This window comes from Carassius carassius, chromosome 30, assembly GCF_963082965.1.
Source record: "Carassius carassius chromosome 30, fCarCar2.1, whole genome shotgun sequence".
In the NCBI taxonomy this organism is placed as follows: domain Eukaryota; kingdom Metazoa; phylum Chordata; class Actinopteri; order Cypriniformes; family Cyprinidae; genus Carassius; species Carassius carassius.
Window position 1 is genome coordinate 10,724,344 of NC_081784.1, and position 21,022 is coordinate 10,745,365.

The 21,022-nt window shown below is 38.2% G+C and overlaps 1 protein-coding gene across 2 annotated transcripts; it reads right to left on the reverse strand.

The window, feature by feature from the left end:
• Positions 1-2,588: 2,588 nt before the first annotated feature.
• LOC132110592 (hypoxia-inducible factor 1-alpha-like) lies at positions 2,589-15,578 on the reverse strand. Of its 2 annotated transcripts, none has more exons than XM_059517314.1 (15): positions 15,312-15,577; positions 10,217-10,407; positions 9,980-10,125; positions 9,170-9,254; positions 8,974-9,086; positions 8,659-8,858; positions 7,312-7,418; positions 7,082-7,229; positions 6,720-6,967; positions 5,738-5,925; positions 5,502-5,606; positions 5,116-5,348; positions 4,876-4,978; positions 3,734-3,842; positions 2,589-3,601 (listed from the first exon to the last, which is right to left on the reverse strand). In XM_059517314.1, the coding sequence occupies exons 1-15, from the start codon at positions 15,338-15,340 to the stop codon at positions 3,438-3,440; spliced, it is 2,169 nt and encodes a 722-aa protein (XP_059373297.1). In that variant the 5' UTR covers positions 15,341-15,577; the 3' UTR covers positions 2,589-3,437. The 2 variants fall into 2 exon arrangements, 1 of the variants encoding a protein (XP_059373297.1); XR_009424665.1 differs by having other exon boundaries at positions 3,583-3,601; positions 4,876-4,938; positions 15,312-15,578.
• Positions 15,579-21,022: the final 5,444 nt, after the last annotated feature.

The window sequence follows — 21,022 nt, forward strand, 5'->3', positions numbered from 1 at the left end:
CGTAAGTGAAAACAGGCCTTCTGGCTGTCTGCTGGAAAAGCTGTGGAAGAGATAGACATCTTCAGTCCATTACACATGCTTTCGCTTAGCATTTGAACAGCATACCATGTGAAGACATCAACTGCAGGAAACCCATTTGTGAGATTGTGTATGTTTGCTGTTCTTTTTTCTAGCCTTCCAGCAGGTATTGTGATGTATTGATGTGGGATCAGTTTCTCTTCACCAAACTGCATTCTAAATCACTCAGAATGAAACTGTTCACTGTTCATCAAGCTATTTAAAGCTACACTGTATAATTAATGTTGATTATTGAGAGAGTGCATAAAATCCATCTTTAAAACTGAGCCACAAGAATACGCTGTTTTCTTTCCAATCTAAGTGTAATACACATAGAAAACATATCCTTGTTGCACGGCTGACATAGATGAGTGTACACAGTTTGCGTTCAGCAGGTGTTTTCCCAAAATTTCGCTACAGTGATTTGTTGAAAAGGAATCGTTGAATAAAGTCATTATTTATTTATTTTCTCGTACAAAAAGTTTTTTCATCGCTTCATAATGTTACGGTTAAACCACTGATGGCAGATGGAGTATTCTGATGATGTTTTTCATACTTTTCTGGACCTTGACAGTGTAATTTACTTGGCAGTCTATGGGACAGTCACAAGCCCGACGGTTTTCATCCAAAATATCTTAAATTGTGTTCCCAAGACAGACAAAGCTTTTACGGGATTGGAACGATATTGGTGTAAGTGATTAATGACAAACTATTAATTTTGGGGTGCAGTATCCCTTTAAGGCAGTTCTTCTAACACACGCTGGTGTAATAATGTGACCTGCAAGAGTCACTATACAAAAAATTATACAAACAGTGAAGAAGAGGTTTTATAATTACAACACTCAGTCACATATACATATATATATATATATATATATTTATTAAAGTTGTAAATACAACAAAGATTATACAACAAAGAGTATGTTTAACATGAAAATAAGTTTTTCTACAGAAACGTAATATTTAATTCAGTGTATTACTTTGTTTCTTTTTACATGTTTGAGAAATTTCCTAGCAAAAAGTTTATGTTTATGAGAACAAACTGTTAAATAGAAAAACTGTCTTTTTCCGGCCTCCAGAAAACTAGTCGGTTTTTGATTAAGTGCAACAGTCCATAGAGACTGTCAACAGTCCTCTCCATGGCAACAAAAGCAAGTATCATGGGATTTTCCCTCTGATTCAATGAGGGCCATTCACTCAACCTGGATGACAGACACAAATACAAAATGCTGTGTATAATGTTACCAAGAAATAAAGCCATTCGCCATGAGTAAGTAATTTCCCACAGAAATGTGGAAGGGACCTTCTGAGGTTTTGTATGTATGTGTGTCTCTCACGGCACATAAAAAGCTCATGCAGCATCCTGAGCGATGAAGTAAGTCTTTTGGCAAGGACACCAGTAATTAAATACAGGTCTCGTTCTGTGTTGTGTTGAGCACATACACATGCACACTGTTACAGATGCTCTTGACTCATTTGTGAATGTTCTGTTTATATACAGAAGGGTAAGGTTACTGGTGTAGAGAATGGAAAAAGCCCTAACACAATAATAGGTGAAATTACATTTGGTTAAACCATGATTTGTTTCTAGACTAAGATATTTAAGTGTTTACATATAGGAACTGTTCCATGTACATAGCAGTAAAAATGAAAAGACAAACTAAATATTCATATGTACTTTAAATCATTTTATGGATGATTGGAGTGCACTGCACCACCAAAATATTTTACACAAAAAATTTTAAGTAAAGGTCAAAGTTTGAAAATGGATTTTAAATATAGAAACAATAAGCTGGGCTTTTGAGCTTTTATTTTTTTCCCAGTTACTCCAGCGTTCATTCTTACTTCCAGCATTAAAGTTGTTAATATAGTTTATATAGTATAGTTTAACATTAAATAATCTTTTGAGCATGTTTTTGGGATCTGGGTTTCAGTTATCATCTAAGCTTCTTTGTATTTTTTGTTTTGGGGTTAAATATTCTTAATATTTTTTCCTTCTAATGTGCTCTTCAACTGTGCTTAATTTACTTCAATGTTAAACTCTTCACATCATTTTATATTTTTCTACCCTCTGTATATGACTACATTGCACTTCACAGTTAAGCTACACCTTATATTTTAAACATTTTGTATATATTGTACCCATTAAAGTGAACTAGTATGTATACAACTTTTATTTTTAATAAATGCAATTCTTTTGAACTCATAAAGAATCCTGAAAAAAGTTTCTACAAAAATATCAAGCAGCACAACTGTTTTCAATGTTGATAATAATTAGAAATATTTCTGATATGCTGAGCAACAAATCAGCTCATCAGAACGATTTTGGAAGGATCATGTGGGGTAAGTATAAAGCAGTTAATTGTTAAATTACTATAACATTTCACAATATTTGATCAAATAAATGCAGTCTTGGTGAGTATAAAAAACATATGAAGGGTTCAATGACCCCAAACATTTGAAAGGGCTATAATTTATTTATTTATTTATTTTTGAAGACTTTTAATTCAAACTGTACATTGATATCTGAAGCTGAATGTTGTTGAAAGACTTTTTATTTGTCACACACTTTACAATTGTCCTGAAGACAATGTGACACGACTCAGAAGAACATTAAAAACACACAACGGCAAAGCTCACACACTAGGCATCCTACCACATTTATGCCTACTATATGCCACTGTTAATGTGAACACAAGAGAACCTTTTAAATTGTCAATGCCCTAGATACATTTAGAGATTTAACTAAGTAGAAATCTCTAACAATAATAATAACAGTGAGTAATAATTTCAACATTAAGGTAGCTTTAGGTAGTAATGTGGATCGCCCTACCAATGCTGACTACTCTCAAATGCTGTATAATATATCAAACAGAATAAAATAACAGCTACTTTAGACATTTCACAATATTTACACATTTGTATCCATGTTATCTATCATGTGGGAAACACAGATACCTGAACAAAGAAAACACTTAGACATACCTTGAAAGTTTTTATAAAAACAGCATTGCTAATAAAATAACATTATCTGAAAGCTGCATGTAAATTCATGTAATTTGTGCAAGAATAATCTTTGCATTTGTCAAACAATACAATCTTATATAGAACAGAATATATTATCTTCTGTGTGCGTATTTCTAACCTGGAAGAGCACAGCTCATAACTGCTCTATGAATTCAGTTTTTCCCCCATTAATTATTATTTATTAGTTTTGGCTTTTTTTATGTCCAGCTTGTATTTTCCATCTACTCATTAGAAGCAGAAGCATTCTAGCTGTTTTGATTGCTCACCACTATTTCTTTGAGATTTAAGTTAATCCATAATGCCACTGATATCTCCCTAATCATGGGAAAACACAAGTATGGGTTTTTTTATTTTTAAATAACTAGGTCCGAGGCACACAGTAGCTCCTCCCCCTGTAACAGGTGTTGCCGCCCAGTCACAGGAGCATTTACCTCACAGTCGTAACGGGTAAGCTGGGGGAGGGGCATCGTTATGGCTCCACCCTCTGATGATCTGCTCAATAACCTTCTCGCAACATCTGTGTAAAAAAAAAGAATTACAAATAAAAATGAGTGAACAATTAGTCACTATACAACCATAAAAAAATAACTGATCTCCCAATATTCACGAATATTGCACACACTGACTTGTGGTCTCCATGGTGACATACCAGATGGCAGCAACTGTATCGTGGCTTGACGAAGCCCTTCTGATGATGAAGCATCTGATTTTCTGATCTTTTTCTCTGGAAAACCATTCACCACCTGCAGCACAGAACCCTTGGAGAAAACAGCATCAACATTCACTCATAAACTCTCCTTGCACACATGAATAAAATATAACAATCACTTAGGCCTACTATTAATTGTAGATACGTGTATTTATTTGTCTGAATGTCTGATTTAAACACCTGAAAGGGGTTTACTTTGCTATAATCCCCAGCTGACTGCACATTCTTCTGCTTATAACACTATAGCAAACAAATAAACATTTGGACACTAATGTACGACTCAACAAAATTAACGCACGCCTTGTGAGGCAAAACGCTGTGTGTCTGTAATAAGCAAATCAATCATTAAGCTGTGTTAACTTTAAACTGTTGTGAAAAAGCCTATGTCCTGTTGTCCTTTCACATCAAATTCCAGCAGCATATTTGTTTAGAAGTGTTTTGGATTGTTTTTACTTGTAAACAGTGCTTGATCTGTGCATATTCAGCTGGAAGTGACAGTTTGAAGTTAAAACGTCTCTAAAACATCACGCACGGTTCGGCCAATCTGAATGCACTGGGTCAGTTGGCCAATCAGAGCAGATTGCAATTGTCGGTAAGAGAGACTTTTTAGAAAACGACGTGTTTGAGAGAGGCGGGACCTACAATAATGTACAGTATTTTTTTTTGAACATTAAAGCATGTCAACATTTTCTGTTACACCAAATACACAAAATAATGACATTTAAAAAAAGCATCATATGACCCCTTTAAAGATTATATTATATTAATTATATTAATTATATTAATTATATTATATTATATTATATTATATTATATTATATTATATTATATTATATTATATTATATTATATTATATTATATTATATTATATTATATTATATTATATTATATTATATTATATTATATTATATTATATTATATTATATTATATTATATTATATTGGTGAGGTTCTGCCAATCACAGTCAAGGAACTATCTGTTTTATAAACAAAGTTATATGACAGTTCACTGAAGTGAATGACCACTTAGAATCACATATTCCAAAGAAGTATGCATTGATACACACTAACGTTCAGACATACCAGGCTTATTGCTTCAGACAAAGGTATGGTCTCCAATTTCCTCTTGAGTAGCTTTGGGTTTGTCTGACATTTAGAAGAAATATCACTGTCTTGAATAATTTCTCTAGAGAGTTATAGAAAGAAACAAGAAAGAAAACAGACTGTTCTTTAATATCTGTAATTATTTGTTCATCTGTTAAGCGTTTGTTTGCACCATAAATCAGATCAACAAAGTGTGTCTCTATGTAGATGAAGTCTCACCTGCTGTTGCCCTGGTTTGTGGTTCTAATGTTCTGTGGAAGGGTGTCACAGGACACAAAGTCTAGATGGGCTGCTGGGAGAGCAGGGGCAGTTTGTGTGCTGCTGGAGGGGGTCAGTTCAAGCACTGAACCTGGGCTGGAACACATCGACTCAGCTGGAGAAACAGTCCGCAGCTGGAAATCATCATCCATGGGAATGTATGGAGCTAACATATCCAGATCCAAACCCACACCCTACAAAAATCATCACAAGTAACAGTAACAGTAATTAAATGAACACATAAGTGTGCAGTACATTTTTATGTTATGTTGGTATGTTCATCATTGACTTATATACTGACATCTATTTAGATGCAGAAAGTATGAACTTCATTTGAAGTCATCTACCTGTGTATTAAAGGGTGTCTTGGACTCTATATCCATGGAAAATAGTCTTTCCACATGATCCGGTTTTAGATGATCACTTAATTCTGAATCCACAGGGAGATCAACCTGAACATGAACAAATAACCAATCCAAAGTCACATTAAATATCTATTCTTTATAAAGAGTAAACTAGAAAAATCATATTAAAACATTTGTAAAGTATGAGGAAATGTACTTTAAATTTGACTAGACTCCACCTGGGATCTGGAAGAATCAGGAGCCGAAGATTGTGGGAAAGGGAAGTCTAGATGGGCTGTGGAGGCATCATCATCATTTAGGGAGGAGTAGGGAGGAGCGAGGGGTGAGAGGGGTAGCAGGGCACTTGAAGAGGGCAACATAACATCATTGTAGAGAGGAATTTCTTTCAACACAGAGATTGAGGAGTCTGCAAGAAAATTAACAATGACGTTAAAATTCTCCGTACTTTCTTATAAATAGTCAAAATATATATACAATTCATATATGAATTAATTGTGAGCCATTCACAATAATAATGTTTATACTGATTGATACTGTTTAGTTATAGTTTTAAGAACAGTGAGTGGCAGGATTATACAGAAAGGCAAGAATCTCTAACTGTAGTTTAATAAAAATAAATTAAAAAATAATTTTTTTTCTAGAAGATGTTTAATAGCGGAGGTCAAACATTAGGATGAATCAGGATGAACCTCTTTCTTGATTATTATTTGATTGTGTTGCCAAAAAGTAGAATATTTTTATATAAAATTGGCTTAAAATTGTAAAATAAACACTTTTTTTTTTAAAATGGATGCAACTTGCTTTAATGAAAAAATGCTGGGAGGGAATATGCACATAACAACATTGTAGCAGTTTGCCTAAATTGAAATATTGCTGCATAGTATTGTATCAATTTATTTTGCAACACTGAAGTAAGCTATTATCGGTGAATGTGAGAGACTTCTGTTACATTAGCTGCTATATGTAAAAAATAAATTAATAAATAAATAAATTAATTAATTAAAATGCTATGATAACAAATGCCATTTTACAATGTCAATCAGCATAACGTGCTGTTTTAGTACAGATAAAATATGAAAAAAGACAGAATTTACTGCAGGCTGAAATTGTGTGAATGACCCTGAAACTTCCATAATTGATGGTCTCATGTCAAGAACAACTAATAATTGTGATTTCGATAAGTCATTGTGTCGTTCAAACCTGTGCTGGTGATATCCAGTGTGAGGATGGAGTCTACTACAGTCAGTGCCTCTGGCTTCCCCTTCAAGCTGTCGTGTAGCTCATCTCTCACACACTCTTCTTTCTTCTCATCCTTTGCGTCCTCTTTCAACTCTGCCACAGTCACTTCAGTCCCGAATGACTCCTTATGGTGTTCTTCCTGTTCCTGTTTTATGTTTGTGCTGTTGGTTTGTTGAAGGGACAGGATTTGTTTGGGCTGTTCAATGCCACTGAAGTGAGAAAGTGAGAAAGGATGAAAATAATACCACTTATACAAACAAGCACATATTGGTATTCAGGTCGACACACGCATTTTAATGCACACTTAGTGTGTGAAGTCCCACCTGAGGATATAGTTAACACAGACCACACACTGTGGCTGGGAGTTTTTACTGTTATAGATTACAGTGGCTTGAGTCTTTGCCCAAGCAAACCCTCCTGCTTTAGCCAGCAGCCGGTACTGTCCAGTACACACTTGTCCCTTCACAAACACTGCAAAGAGAGAAATACATAAAACATTATGATATATCTTCATTTAGATATATGTAAGAGGACTGCATTTATATGACCTTACAGTAGTGGTGTGCTTTGCTCATGTGGTCAGAATCCAGTGCGTGATAGTATTCATACACAGAATGCTCCAACAAATCCACTGGATCAAAACCCAACAGCTCGGTGATCCTGCAAATACACATAAGTTGTATGTTGCTCTGTGACGCTGCAGCTTTTCACAAGTTACCACTAGATAGTGAAGAAATCAAGGCCATAAGTCTGGCTCTTCAGTCCACACACTCTCCGCATCTGAACATGCATACTTACTTACTGAATAGTATGTCCAAATATCTGTTGGTCCTGAAAAGGTAGGCAAAATACCCAGATCACCTACTTCACATGATTCTGAAGGTTTTGAGGCAAGTTCTTCACTGAATATAGTACAAACTAAATTTAATAGAATTTCAGTTTTGTTATCATTTTTATTCTCTCTTAGTTAGAAATAATGACATTATTCATAGTTATTTTATTCTACAGACAGTCTTGGTTTTTAACAGTAAGAAATACACACAAAATATTTTTCTTTTTTTTTATATACATCTGATAATTCTGATAATAATCTGCAAGAAAAAAATGACATGCTGTAAACATAATAGAATGTAAATATTTTCAAAATAATATTTCAAATAGCTTTGGGGTTTAATACAGTCACAAGGAAAAAATAGTACAATACAATAATAAATAAATACAATAATGTAAATAATATAATATAAAATATATATACGCTACCTTTCAATAGTTTGGGGTCAGTAAGAATTTTAATGTTTTTAAAGTCTCTTATGCAACACACAATACACAGCACAATACAATAAAAATGGTAATATTGTTTAAAAGTGTTACATTATATACGATAACTTTTCAGTTGTAATATATATTTAAAATAATAATAAATATAATAAAAGTTGACTTTTCAGCAGCCGTCACTCCAGTCTTCAGTGTTTCCAGTCTACATGTAATGTAATATGTCGATTTGCTGGAAACTATGAAAACACTTTTTTCCCACACCATGTTTACATGAAAAGAAAGTTCAAAAGAACAGAATTTAGGAGTCTTTGGTTCTTAAGTCATTTAATTTCTTTCAAACTATTTCTTAATTTGTTACTGAGCTTAAATATTTGAAGTACAGTTGTCTTTATATTTCATGCTGAGTATTATTCTCACAGAGGTTGTATATGTATATAAATAAAATCTGCCCTTATATTTTAGGAAGAGGAAGATAGGGGTCCATGACATCAAAAATGTCCACCCTATAAAAAATGTTGCTCAGATGTTAGAGTCAAATGTTGCTGCCGTCAACATATAACCGCTGAATTTTGTGCTGAGTGGGGCAGGTGTTATTGTACAGCACTCAGATGTGCTTGGACTTTACCTCTCATCGCAATAGGTGAAGCGCATATCTAAAGTGTGGCGGCTGAGAAATGTTCTAGAATCCAGAGGAGCCTCAATGTTCGCCGGGTGGGGAATAGACTCACAGATGAGCACCAGGTACGAAGAACTCATATTTTTTTGCTCAACCACACCTTTCTTGATACCATCTGTTGTGTGGATATGGCCCGAACAGCACAGCACCTGTCAGAAAGAGAGGCTGATAGGGATAAATATGGATCCAGTTTCACTGTGTAGATGCTTTCAGAGTGACGTGCAGTCACATGGTCAAAAGTGCAGCACAAGTAAGGAGTGGTACCTTCCAGGAGGCAGATTTGACATTGACAGTGCACCCTCTGCTGGTCAGTGTACATTTCATCCTCAACAGAAAACCTCTGTTTGTGTGCTGCTCCTTTGCTTTCTTAGACAGACCTCAATGTGGGAAAAGGGAGAGAGATGAGTGTGAGTGATCATGATTGTGACTGAGACAGAGAAAGAAAAAGAGAGAATATTACCAGTCCTCTGTGCCAGCATTTCTCTGAGCTCCTCATGGTCACACGGATGAGTAAACTCAAACACACTGTGTCCAGTGTTGTCGACCTACAGGGGGGAAAAATGGTTTAATATACATAAATCATGTTATTTTTGTAATTTCTAAGACCTGGATACATATTCATAGCCACATTAGTGATTCAATTTGACATCAACCAGTTTGCATTTTACAATGAAATGTAATAATTGATTACAATTACTACAATAATACCCAATTTCTTACCCAAAATATTATTATTAAGCCTGCAACTGTAAAACCTGGCATATTGTTTTACTTTTATTGTCCAAACTATTCAAACCGTTAACTCATGCACTACTAAAAATAAAAAATGCTTTCATTCAGTAACAATATATTAAATTGACAGTAAGTGACAGCAAATATACATTCTATTCATCAGTGAATACTGAAAGAAAAGGCATCATGGTTTTCATTAAAATATTACACAGCATAACTGTTTTCAATACTGATAGTAATAAGAAATGTTTTATTATATTAAAATGATTTCTGAAGGATATATGTCAAACTGAATTGAGCCAAATTGTAAAAAAAAGTATATATATATATATATATATATATATATATATATATATATATATATATATATATATATATATATATATATATATATATATATATATATATATATATTCTGATTTTCATATTGTTGTTGATGCATTGTAACATTCATGACAATGATCATAATCAAATCTAATTATTGTCAGTTCATGTTGTAAAACTACCACAAAAAAATTCAATGTGAGTTGGAACTCACCTGAGGAAGGCCCAGACACTTGCTGACACTCTCCGACAGGTAGACGATGTCGCCATCAGCAGAAAGAACCATGAGAAACCCATCCAGAGCTTTCAGATATGAACTGTTCCACTGAGAGTCTAAGTCAGACTCCACGTCCAGTACATCTAAAGAGATAAGAATGAACACATGCTGTCAGTGACAAACACAGCAGACCCACTGCATGAACTCACCAATCATTTTTCCCATCTCTCTCACCTGTTTTCAGTAGTGTACGCAGACGCAGGTAACTGAGTGCGAGTCTTATGACAGATGCTTTATCCAGGTTAGAGGTGACACTGTGGGGGAGGGGAAGTTCTCTGGCCAGTTCATAAAACACCTCGGATTCTTTTCCTCTCCGACAACGCGCTGCATCTCTGGATTTCTCCTTTCTTCGCTCTGAACTCACCCTATAATGAACACATGCACAAATATAATACATAATAAGGGGCTGTGCTGTGTGCTGTCAATGCCTTCAGCAATACACACCTGTGCACTATGAAAAACATACATCATAGAGCTTTAAAAGCACACATACATTTCACAGTGTATAAGCCAGCTGCAAACATTATGCAAAGGTGCAGTTGAGCAAGCAAACTCAGGATGCTGAAAAAATACTGACAACATGATATGATGTTACACTCTAGGGCTTCTGTTTTTTATAAACAATAATCAAACAATAATGTGTTATAATGTATGAATCTGTATTGTGGAGTGCTGTGTAATTTTGTGTTATGTAGGGTCAAGCAGGGCAGTTCTCCTGAACTGAAGACAGTCGCCTTATTAACAGAGACTCGATGGAGACATGGCAGACAAACCACTTTCACACACAAAGATCCTACTGTACAGTTCCTGACATCATGATGTTTGCTGTGAGCTGTTCTCCGGGCAAATATGGAAAACCAAGAGTTCATAAAACATCGGTGGACAAGACTAGTCAGAGATGTCAACACTGTTTAATTAATTCTGCTGGATTTATTTTTTCTCTTATATATATATGTTTCTTTCTCCAGATTTGAATCATGAGAAGCCACAATTTACAAACTGTTCAATATTACAAAATGACATACATATATATCCCTGCTGAAAACCAGCATATGCTGGTTATGTATGTTTTGAAGTATGGCAGCTGGTTTGAGCTGGTTATGAGATGGTTTAAGCTGGTCATGTGTTGGTCCTGAGGAGGAGCTAGTTGTTTTAGGACCAGCACATAACCTGCTCAAACTAGCTGCCATACTTCAAAACATACCTAACCAGCATATGCTGGTTTTTCAACAGGGGTGTACGAGTTTTTAAGCTATTATAAGTTTTTATATATTTGTCAAGTGCTAAGGTCACATTCAATTTGATGCCGACTTCACACACTTGTGGGTGTAATGGTAATCTTTTTGTCTGAAAATATGGGTCATGAGGTAACATGTGTCAGTGGGCCCAATTTTGCTATATGCTTGTATATTTAGAAAAGGGTGATCATCATCATATACAGCTGCCTGTGATTGACAGATGCACATGAGAAGTGAAAAGCAATTTGTTTTATTCTAAAAAAAAATTGCCTTCGGTTTCTTTTGCATGGCAGGTAAATTGATTTTACTGCCACAAAAATGTTTTATTCTAAAAAACAATTTGCCATCAGTTTTCTACATGGCAGATAAAGTTATTTTACTGCCACTAAATGTATACAATTATCTAGATATAATTGTGTTGGTATTTATCAATGCCTCTGTCTGCAGGTTACATCATTCCACCAGTAGGTGGCAACAAGTGATTGTGTTTATGAGTCAGTCACTGAGGTGAGGTTCACACTGCAGGAAAATGAGGCCCAAATATCATATGTGACTGAAATCTTTTTGTTTCATGACAGTATGATCAGCACAAATCAAATGCAAACTGATCTTTTTTATTCTGATTTGTGCAACTTTCATATTAGGTCCTAAATCCGTTTTGCAATGTAATGCCAGTCTGAACGGAACGGAACTCATGCAACTTTTACGTCACACTAGATCAACATTTGTCATAATTCCACGCTGACAGGAGTTACTCATATTATTTCATATACCAGTAATTACTTGATCTGTAAATATGACAGAAAGTTGCGGAGGCAGTCAGTAAAGATAGAAGAGGTATGTTTTACTGTGAATTACAGTGACAGCTCTATAAAAAGCTAACTTACAGGGTCGTACCATAAATATTTAAAAACTTGCTCCTGATCTTCGTCCTCCATAATGTGAACAGTCATACAAAAAATCTAATCTGACCAATAAATCATAAATTAGGCACTAATGCTAGAATGCTAGAGAAAGCACTTAGCCATCTCACCCCTCTTCCTGTGTGTTTCTCTGAATCACTCCGCCTGTTTGAGCATTATCTGTAAATGCTGTTTCAGATGCAACAGAACACTGAAGACAAAAAAGACACTAGTCACCATGTGCCAATAAACACACAGTCACCCCGCTGACCATTTCCCATTCAACACACTAATTAGAAATTTACAATTAAATAAATGTAGATTCATTAAGTTTTCATTTTTGTGTATGTACTTGAGCTGTAGTGAACGTGTAGTACAAGTGTACACAATTGAAACCCTATTACTGATCAGTTTCCATCATTAGCATATCAGAGTAAACTTCACACTATACAATGACCTTGACTGCATGGTAGCCATGCTTCATAGCAACATAATGCAGGCTCCTGGTGTAGGGTAGTGTGTGTGATCTTGTCAGTATGAGTTCGTGATCGATAATAGTTTTTGTTTCGGATTATATTAGATGTATATCAGCCAACTTTTCATATTTAAAAGAGCAACAGTGGACACCTTTTTTACGATCTGTCAAAATCTATGAACTCTGAAAGGTTACTTTAGGACATATTAAGTAGTTCTGTAGATTACTGTAAGTTACAATACAGCCACTCTGTAGGAAATTACAGATGCTGCCACAAACCACAAACCCCCGCTGAGAGAACATCAAACATCATGTAGTATAATAGATGACAAAGAGCCCCAAGGGAAGTTGCTGAACACTTTGCAATAAGGTTCAATTTGTTAACATTATTTAATGCATTAGCTAAAATGTTTAATCTTGAATAGCTGAACGTTTCATGAAATGTTAAAAATTTATTAGTAGTGAAATTAACATGAATCAAAATGAATAAATGCTATAGAATTAAAGTTTTAATAATAATAGATCAGTCAGTCAACCTGCTCCGTTTTCTCTCCTTCTGACCAGTCCAAACTGCTTCCTGCAGGGAACTACATGATTCATTATTTATAACACACACACATAAGGCACGCTTACTATGGTCTAAATATTTTACCAAGGACAGTGCATACATACTTGCAGGAAAACATCTCTGTTTAATGCATCTCCACTACATTTGCAACCTTAAATATTAGTATGAACAATGTTGATGTTTACAACCAGTTTTAAGAGAGTATCATGTTTAATACTCTCTTTCTGTACCTCTTTACAGCAGGAGCAGAAATGCTCTCTGTGTGTATGAGATTTAGGATCATGCCGGCTTTTGAAATGTATCTAGGTTAATGCCATTATCCTATCATTTAAAGCTCTCATGCAACATTTAGAGCTTCTTGGCATCCTGTGGATATGTTATTAGACATTATAACACATTTGAGGAGTGTCCAGTAACCAAAGACATGTTATTTAAATCCATCCTAAAAAAAAAAAAACTCTTCCATTAGAGGGGTTACAGAAACCACAACAAGATGGCTAGCAGGACATTATTCAAGCAAAGGTCAACATTCTTCACTGAATGGCTAGTTTGATAAGTGCAGAAGCAGCCTAATCTTTCTCAGCTTTTTTTACACCCCTGCGAATGACAGCAGCGACAGGCCACAAGCTGATAGCACACAGGGGACCTTGACCATAGGGCCAAGAGGAGAGGTGTCAGCTGATCCAGTGCAAAATAACTACAGTTGGCTTTCAGAGGAGAGCAGAGAGACACCAAAGATCTAACCTTCCTGTGCTTGCAGATTTAAAAATGGGTGACACTATAAAATGTACATGTGTTACACAGTCATTTTAAATGGAAATCTTGAGTGGTGCTATAACAATATAAAATTCATTCCATAATTCATTTTTAACAATACAAGTCACTTGTAATTCATACTCTAATTGAATGTAATTCAACTATTAAAATTAATTATACAAACATGAGCAGCCTTGTGTACTGTAAAGTGCATTAAATATATCACAGCAAGAACCCAAACTAACCAATTTAAATATAAGGTGCAAAAAAATCTGTTTTTTTTATTTCAAATGTTGGATCTTGAATAGGTTTAAGTACTTAGCACCGCTTTTTAATTAAATTGCACTAGGCCGTATCTTCCAGCAAGGCTCTTGGATGATTTTTAAAGGAAGAGATGATCAATCAAACCCACTATATGTGATGTGGAGGTTCAACGGGTTCATCAGAAATCCTTCCGCGCTCTGCAAGTGCTATAAATCTTCTTGGACAAATCAAGACTCAGATCACTTTTGGACCAAAAATGTGTATGGTTCAGTTCTCTAGCATTTAAAGTAGAATCCAATAGCTTATCAGTGTCAGTGATAGGAATTCATTTCGTTTTTTTAAAAAAAGAAAAAATAACATTCAGCAATTCCTTTACGTTGTGACATGGTTATGTCACCGCTTGGTCCCTAGAAATCCGTAAAGCATGTTCCAGTAAGGCCATGTATTGCGGTTACAGTTTTTGAAGCCATGATTCAGCTCATTAAAAACAAAGTTACTTAGAACCTAAAAATAATCTGGATTTGTCATACAATCTAATCATATTTCAGGAAGCCTACTGTACGTTTTATTACTGCTATTCGGCTACTAAAGTTAAAGTTGGGCCATAAGCCAAATCCTCAGCTCACTCACTGAATCAGATCAAATGTCGAAAAGACCGTTCTCACTGCAGTGAGGCAGATTTCCTGCCTCAACAACAGCTTGTTCGATTCACAATCTGATTCGTGAACGAATCATTCAGACCGGTTTTGTGAACCGGTTCGAATGATTCATTTAAAAAAAAACTGTTATTCCGGGATCCTTTATGATGCCTCAGTGGCACTTTTGTTGTTTTTTCTATAAATCTCCCGTTTCTACAGTCCGTTATAAAGCACAAATCTTGCAAATACACTTGTCGTAGTTTCATTCATGTAGATATGAATTCTAAATGTAGGCTAACAACAGGTTATAAGGGGAAATTGAGAGACTAGGCTATTGATAGCAACAAGCAAAACAGGAGAAAACAGTTAATGAATTTTTTTACTGCCAACACAAGTGCATATCTAAACAGAAAGTGGTGCTTGTTTACCTTTTTTTCCCAGGTGCGACTGAATCCATGGTCAAACGGAACTCCAACACACACAAAAACCTTTGCAAAACCCCTCGATGGTTCAAATGATAGTAATCCCTGGAATACGTCCGGCTGGAGTTCCAGTGTTCGCTGGTTAAAGTTAAATTAAGTTAAAGTGATGCTTCGCCTTTCCTGCCTCGCTTTCTCCGCATCTGTCTGACGGTTCGCGTGAGCGCGCAGTCACATGCCTCGGAGTTGTCGGGAACGCGCGGTGGTGTTCCAATGAGGATATTTTTGACACGTGAACCAGTAATTGCCATTAACGCTCCTGTAGAATATGCCATGCCCTCACCGCAGTTGGATGTGCTTACAGATAATTGGATGTTAAGTATGCCGTCATAGTTAAGCATTTATGAGGCCACGTTTTCAACAAATAGTCTACATCAAGTTCTTACACACTATACACAGAAGGACTTTTTATAGTGAAGTTTAAGCGACGACATCTTATTCCGTTTACTTCAATTAACTAATATAATTAAAAGAGTCACTTTCACATTATTTACCATTCAGTTCAATCCTTTTGATGGCAGTAGTGGCTATCAGCAAGTTGGCACCATATTTTATAGTAGCCACATAGGCTACTACTTAAGTAGGCAAACTATCAAACTATAATATTATATCCTCCTGAGAACCATAAAAAAAGTTTTGTGGGTTTTTTTTTATGACATTGCATGTTTTTTTTTTTGTTTTTTTTTTGCTTTGTAGGATTCCAGGGCTAAGTTATTAAAAAAGTAAATAGACACGAAAAGGCACATACTGTACATGCAAAAACAATGCAATTTTTCTAATCTTATAAAAAAAAATTAAACAAAATAAAAAGTTTTTAGGTTTCAGCCTATTTTCTACCAAATTTTGTACAAAAATAATTCTCAGCTGTTATGATATAATGAATTAGATATACAGTACGGTTTTACTTTATATGCAATATGTGTATAAAATGTCCATAAATTGGTATTTCCATTCAATAAAATCTATCTGTATCTAGTTTGCATATGAATGTATTCTTGGGGCAAACCATAATGAAAACACTATGCTTACCATGGTAAAACACAGTTTTCAGTGTTGTATCTGATTATTCAGATGTCATCAATGGCATGCAATAACTATAAAAGGTCTCTTTTCTTTTTCCATATTAAACGAGGCATGTCAACAAACATTTTCCAGCCCCAAAAAATCTTGAAAGATTTGCTTTTTACCAAATTCCTGCACTGTGACCAGGACGAAACGTGCACACCAGCATGTCTCATCCTTTTCCACACAACCCCATGGAAAAACCTGAGAACATTTCCCTGAAACCAGCCACAATACTTGCTTTCCTCTGTAACAATCATTAAGAGTTGACAGTTTGAAGGAATTCATACAATGTGATTCATATGGATTTTTTATAAAGAAGGTCCACCCTTAAACTGTCAGTGGTTGTTAAAGATTGTGCAAATTCCTACAAATTAACCACTAGTTCGCCATAAGTTAATATAGTTCTGAATAGCCATACGAGTCTGTTGACTCCCTGTAATGTTTTGAAAATCAGAAGGAACTTCATTGGAGTGAGTTTCTGTTGGAATCCACTGGATATTGAGGAGAGAGCAAACAAGGCTAAAGGAGCTCAATCCTATGCTCCATCTCCACTGTGTCCTTGATGGAAACATTTGGTCCTGTGTAGTTTGCGGCTCAGGGACTGTTCCTGCCAGGTCTATTATACATTGTGTTTGGATGAAAGGGTCTCAGCAAAATTACATTTTCATTTTATTAGCATTGCTGCTTTTGGATTGCGGTAAAGAAATGTGATGTCGGTGTATGACTGAGGATGAAAGCAGATGGACACATGCCAATTCTAATCTGCAGTAATCTCCTTCATCCACCGGTTCAGAGATGATCTATCTATCCCTCAGCAGAGGCCGAATGCACATAAAGGGACTTTGAAAGGAGGGATCAGAGAAACATGCAAAGATCTTTCAGAGCAGCATTTTGTTGATGTAATACAATGAACATCAAGCTATAAAAATTCACTCTCACACAAGCCTCATTAAGCAATAAAGTGAAGCATAAAATATCTGGCCTACAGGTGAAGCACTGTATGAACACAACTTTAAGAACACTTGAGTGAATATAATAGGATACATTTGAAGATGTCTTGTCTTTTTTTCCCCACGGGAAATCCTGATCTAATCATTACAACCTTTCATTTATCAAAACAGAAATCAATACAATAAACAAAATCGGTCCAAGCCAAGGTGAGCTGAAGTGGTGCTAAGACTGGAAGGATGTTCTAGATCCATTAAAGGGTATCTGTACAGAAAGAAAATAAATCAATAAAATTTAATTACGGCCCACTCACTGGACCTGGGAATGGCTGGAAACTGATCTGTCATCAAGGCCTTTAAGAGATGCATTACAGAGGGCTAATTTTATAAGAGTTTAGACACAAGAATGAAGGACAACATTCTGTCGCCAATACACTCAACTGACAAATAAAGCTGGACCATACAGTATGTCGGCTTGGTTGGTTTGCCCTATGTTGACATTGTGACGTTCGTGTACCCAGAGAGACACAGGGAGATAGCAAGATCCAATTGCAGGTATTTATTCATCAAGGGTAATCCAAATCGTAGTCAGAACAAGCAAAGGTCAATACCAAAAGACAGTCCAAAATAAACAAACAAAAGGGAAGGAACAGGAAAGGGAACTCGGGAAACAAGAGGACTCGGAGGACGAGCAGACTGGGATGAATCAGAAAGGGAGGCTAATGACAATAAAGTGACTGCACCTGGTGCAATTAACAGGAGTGCAATTACTGTGATGACAGAACAAGACTAGAGGAATTCTAGTGCCTACGGTGAAGTGCCTAAGGGGAAGTGAGCCCACTAGTGGACACCCAGGGAAACAGAGACTAGACAGAGTGACATTACCCCCTCCTCCACGGAGCAGCTGCCAGATGCTCCACCCGAACCCAAGGGAAAACCAAAAACACAAAGAAACCACGAGGGAGGTGGAGCGGCGGAGGGACGGAGGGCCAGGTAAAAATGGGGAAAACAGAGACAAGACGACCAGGTAGAATGGGGAAACAGAGACAAGAGAAGTGCAACACAAAACAAGGAGTCCAGGAGGGTGGTGGACCGGCGGATGATCAGGGGGAGGGACGGAGGGCCAGGTCCTTAGAGGGAAACAGAACGAAAGACACAGACAAGAAACCCAGGAGGGAGGTGGACCGGCGGAGGATCAGGGGGAGGGACGGAGGGCCAGGTCCATAGGAGGAAACACAAAAAAAGACACAGATAGAAGAACAAAAAAAAATAAACACAACATCCGTGCGGTCAAGGTAAAAGGCCCCGAGGGCGGAGCAGAAGACCACCACGTCCGTGTGGTCGAGACCGGAGTCCCCCAGGGCGGGGCAGAAGACCACCACAACCGTGTGGTCGGGACGGAAGACCCCCAGGGCGGTGTGGAAGACCACCACATCCGTGCGGCCGGACAAACAGGAGGACAAGTCTGATTGGGCAAGTCTGAAACCAAAAACATGAACAAGTTAAGGGTAGCTTCCGTGGCCACAGCAGGATCAGTCGGGTGCTCAGAGAGTTCAACTGAGATGTGACGAGGGTCTGGAAGTTCCGCAGAAGCGAGGAGAGACTCTGGTAGATCATCAGATACGTGGAGAGACTCTGGTAGTTCATCAGAGACGTGGAGAGGCTCTGGTAGTTCCACAGGGAAATGACGAGACTCTGGTACTCCCATGGTGTTTCCTTGTTCATGAAGATCAATTGTGACTCGCCTTTGTTCATGACGATCACTGGTGACTTGACTCTGTCCCTGAAGATCACCGGTGACTTGACTCTGTCCCTGAAGATCACCGGTGACTTGACTCTGTCCCTGAAGATCACCGGTGACTTGACTCTGTCCCTGAAGATCACCGGTGACTTGACTCTGTCCCTGAAGATCACCGGTGACTTGACTCTGTCCCTGAAGATCACCGGTGACTTGACTCTGTCCCTGAAGATCACCAGTGACTTGACTCTGTCCCTGAAGATCACCATTGACTTGACTTATCTCTGGAAGGTCAACGGTGACTAGCCTTGACTCTGGAAAGTCCACGGTGACTAGCCCTGACTCTGGAAGGTCAATGGTGACTAGTCCTGACTCTGGACGGTCGACGGTGACTAACCCTGACTCTGGAGGGTCCACGAGCACCTGACTCGACTCTGGAGGGTCAACCGGAAACTGACTCAACTCTGGAAATTCAAAGGGCACCTGACTCAACTCTGGAAGGTCAACAGGAACTAGCCCTGACTCTGGAAGGTCAACAGGAACTAGCCCTGACTCTGGAAGGTCGACATTGACTAACCCTGACTCTGGAGGGTCCACGAGCACCTGACTCGACTCTGGAGGGTCCACGAGCACCTGACTCGACTCTGGAGGGTCAACCGGAACCGGACTCAACTCTGGAAAGTCAACAGGAATCTGACTTGATTCTGGAGGATCAACTGGAACGTGACTCGACTCTGGATGGTCAACAGGAACCTGACTCAACTCTGGATAGTCAACTGGAACCTGACTCAACTCTGGAGGGTCAACTGGAACCTGACTCAACTCAGTGTCGCTAGGCCTGCGGCCATCATGGGCAGTGGTGCTGGGCCGGCGGCCATTCTGCGCAGTGGCTCTGGGCTGACGGCCATCTTGTGCAGTATCGCTGGGCCTGCGGCCATCATGGGCAGTGGTGCTGGGCCGGCGGCCATTCTACGCAGTGGCTCTGGGCTGGCATCCATCTTGCCTCGTGGCACTGAGCTGGCGGCCATCTTGTGCTGTGGTGTTGGGCTGGCTTCCATCTTGCCTCGTGGTGCTGGATTGGTGGCCATCCTGTGCAATGGTGCTGGGTCGACAGCCATTCTGCGCAGCGGTGCTGGGCTGGCGGCCATCTTGGGCAGCGGCACTGGGCTGGCGGCCATCTTGTGCATGGGCGCTGTCTCGGCAGACTTGCGCCTCCTTTCCCCTCTCCGTCCACAATGGTGAGACGGCGGCTCCCATCCGTTTCTCCCGAACCCAGGGTCGACGGGGGGCCATAGTGGAGAGTGATGCCGGACCTCCTCTCAACCACTCACTCCTGAGCGACCTCCCCTGGTCCCACGAAAAACGACCAGGCGAGTACACTCGAAACCATTCCTCTTCCGCTCGGTGACTGGGGAGGAAATATGAACAGACATACCGCTGGATCTTTTGGATGGAGTCCTTCTGTGACGTTCGTGTACCCAGAGAGACACAGGGAGATAGTAAGATCCAATTGCAGGTATTTATTCATCAAGGGTAATCCAAATCGTAGTCAGAACAAGCCAAGGTCAAAACCAAAAAGACAGTCCAAAAATAAACAAACAAAGGGAAGGAACAGGAAAGGGTACTCGGAAAACGAGAGGACTCAGAGGACGAGCAGACTGGGATGAATCTCGGGGAACGAGAAGGCTGGATACATGAAGGGTAAGGACTCCATACAAACAACAGGAAAAGACTGGTATTTATAGGGAGGCTAATGACAATAAAGTGACTGCACCTGGTGCAATTAACAGGAGTGCAATTACTGTGATGACAGGACAAGACTAGAGGAATTCTAGTGCCTACGGTGAAGTGCCTAAGGGGAAGTGAGCCCACTAGTGGACACCCAGGGAAACAGAGACTAGAAAGCGTGA

Coding starts and splice junctions, on each gene's coding strand:
- LOC132110592 (XM_059517314.1), bottom strand. CDS start 15,340: ATGGATTCAGTCGCACCTGGGAAAAAAAG. Junction 7,419..8,658: donor TTCACCTATTGCGATGAGAG/GTAAAGTCCAAG, acceptor GTGTATTTGCAG/GATCACCGAGCTGTTGGGTT. Junction 3,602..3,733: donor GATACAGTTGCTGCCATCTG/GTATGTCACCAT, acceptor TTTTTTACACAG/ATGTTGCGAGAAGGTTATTG.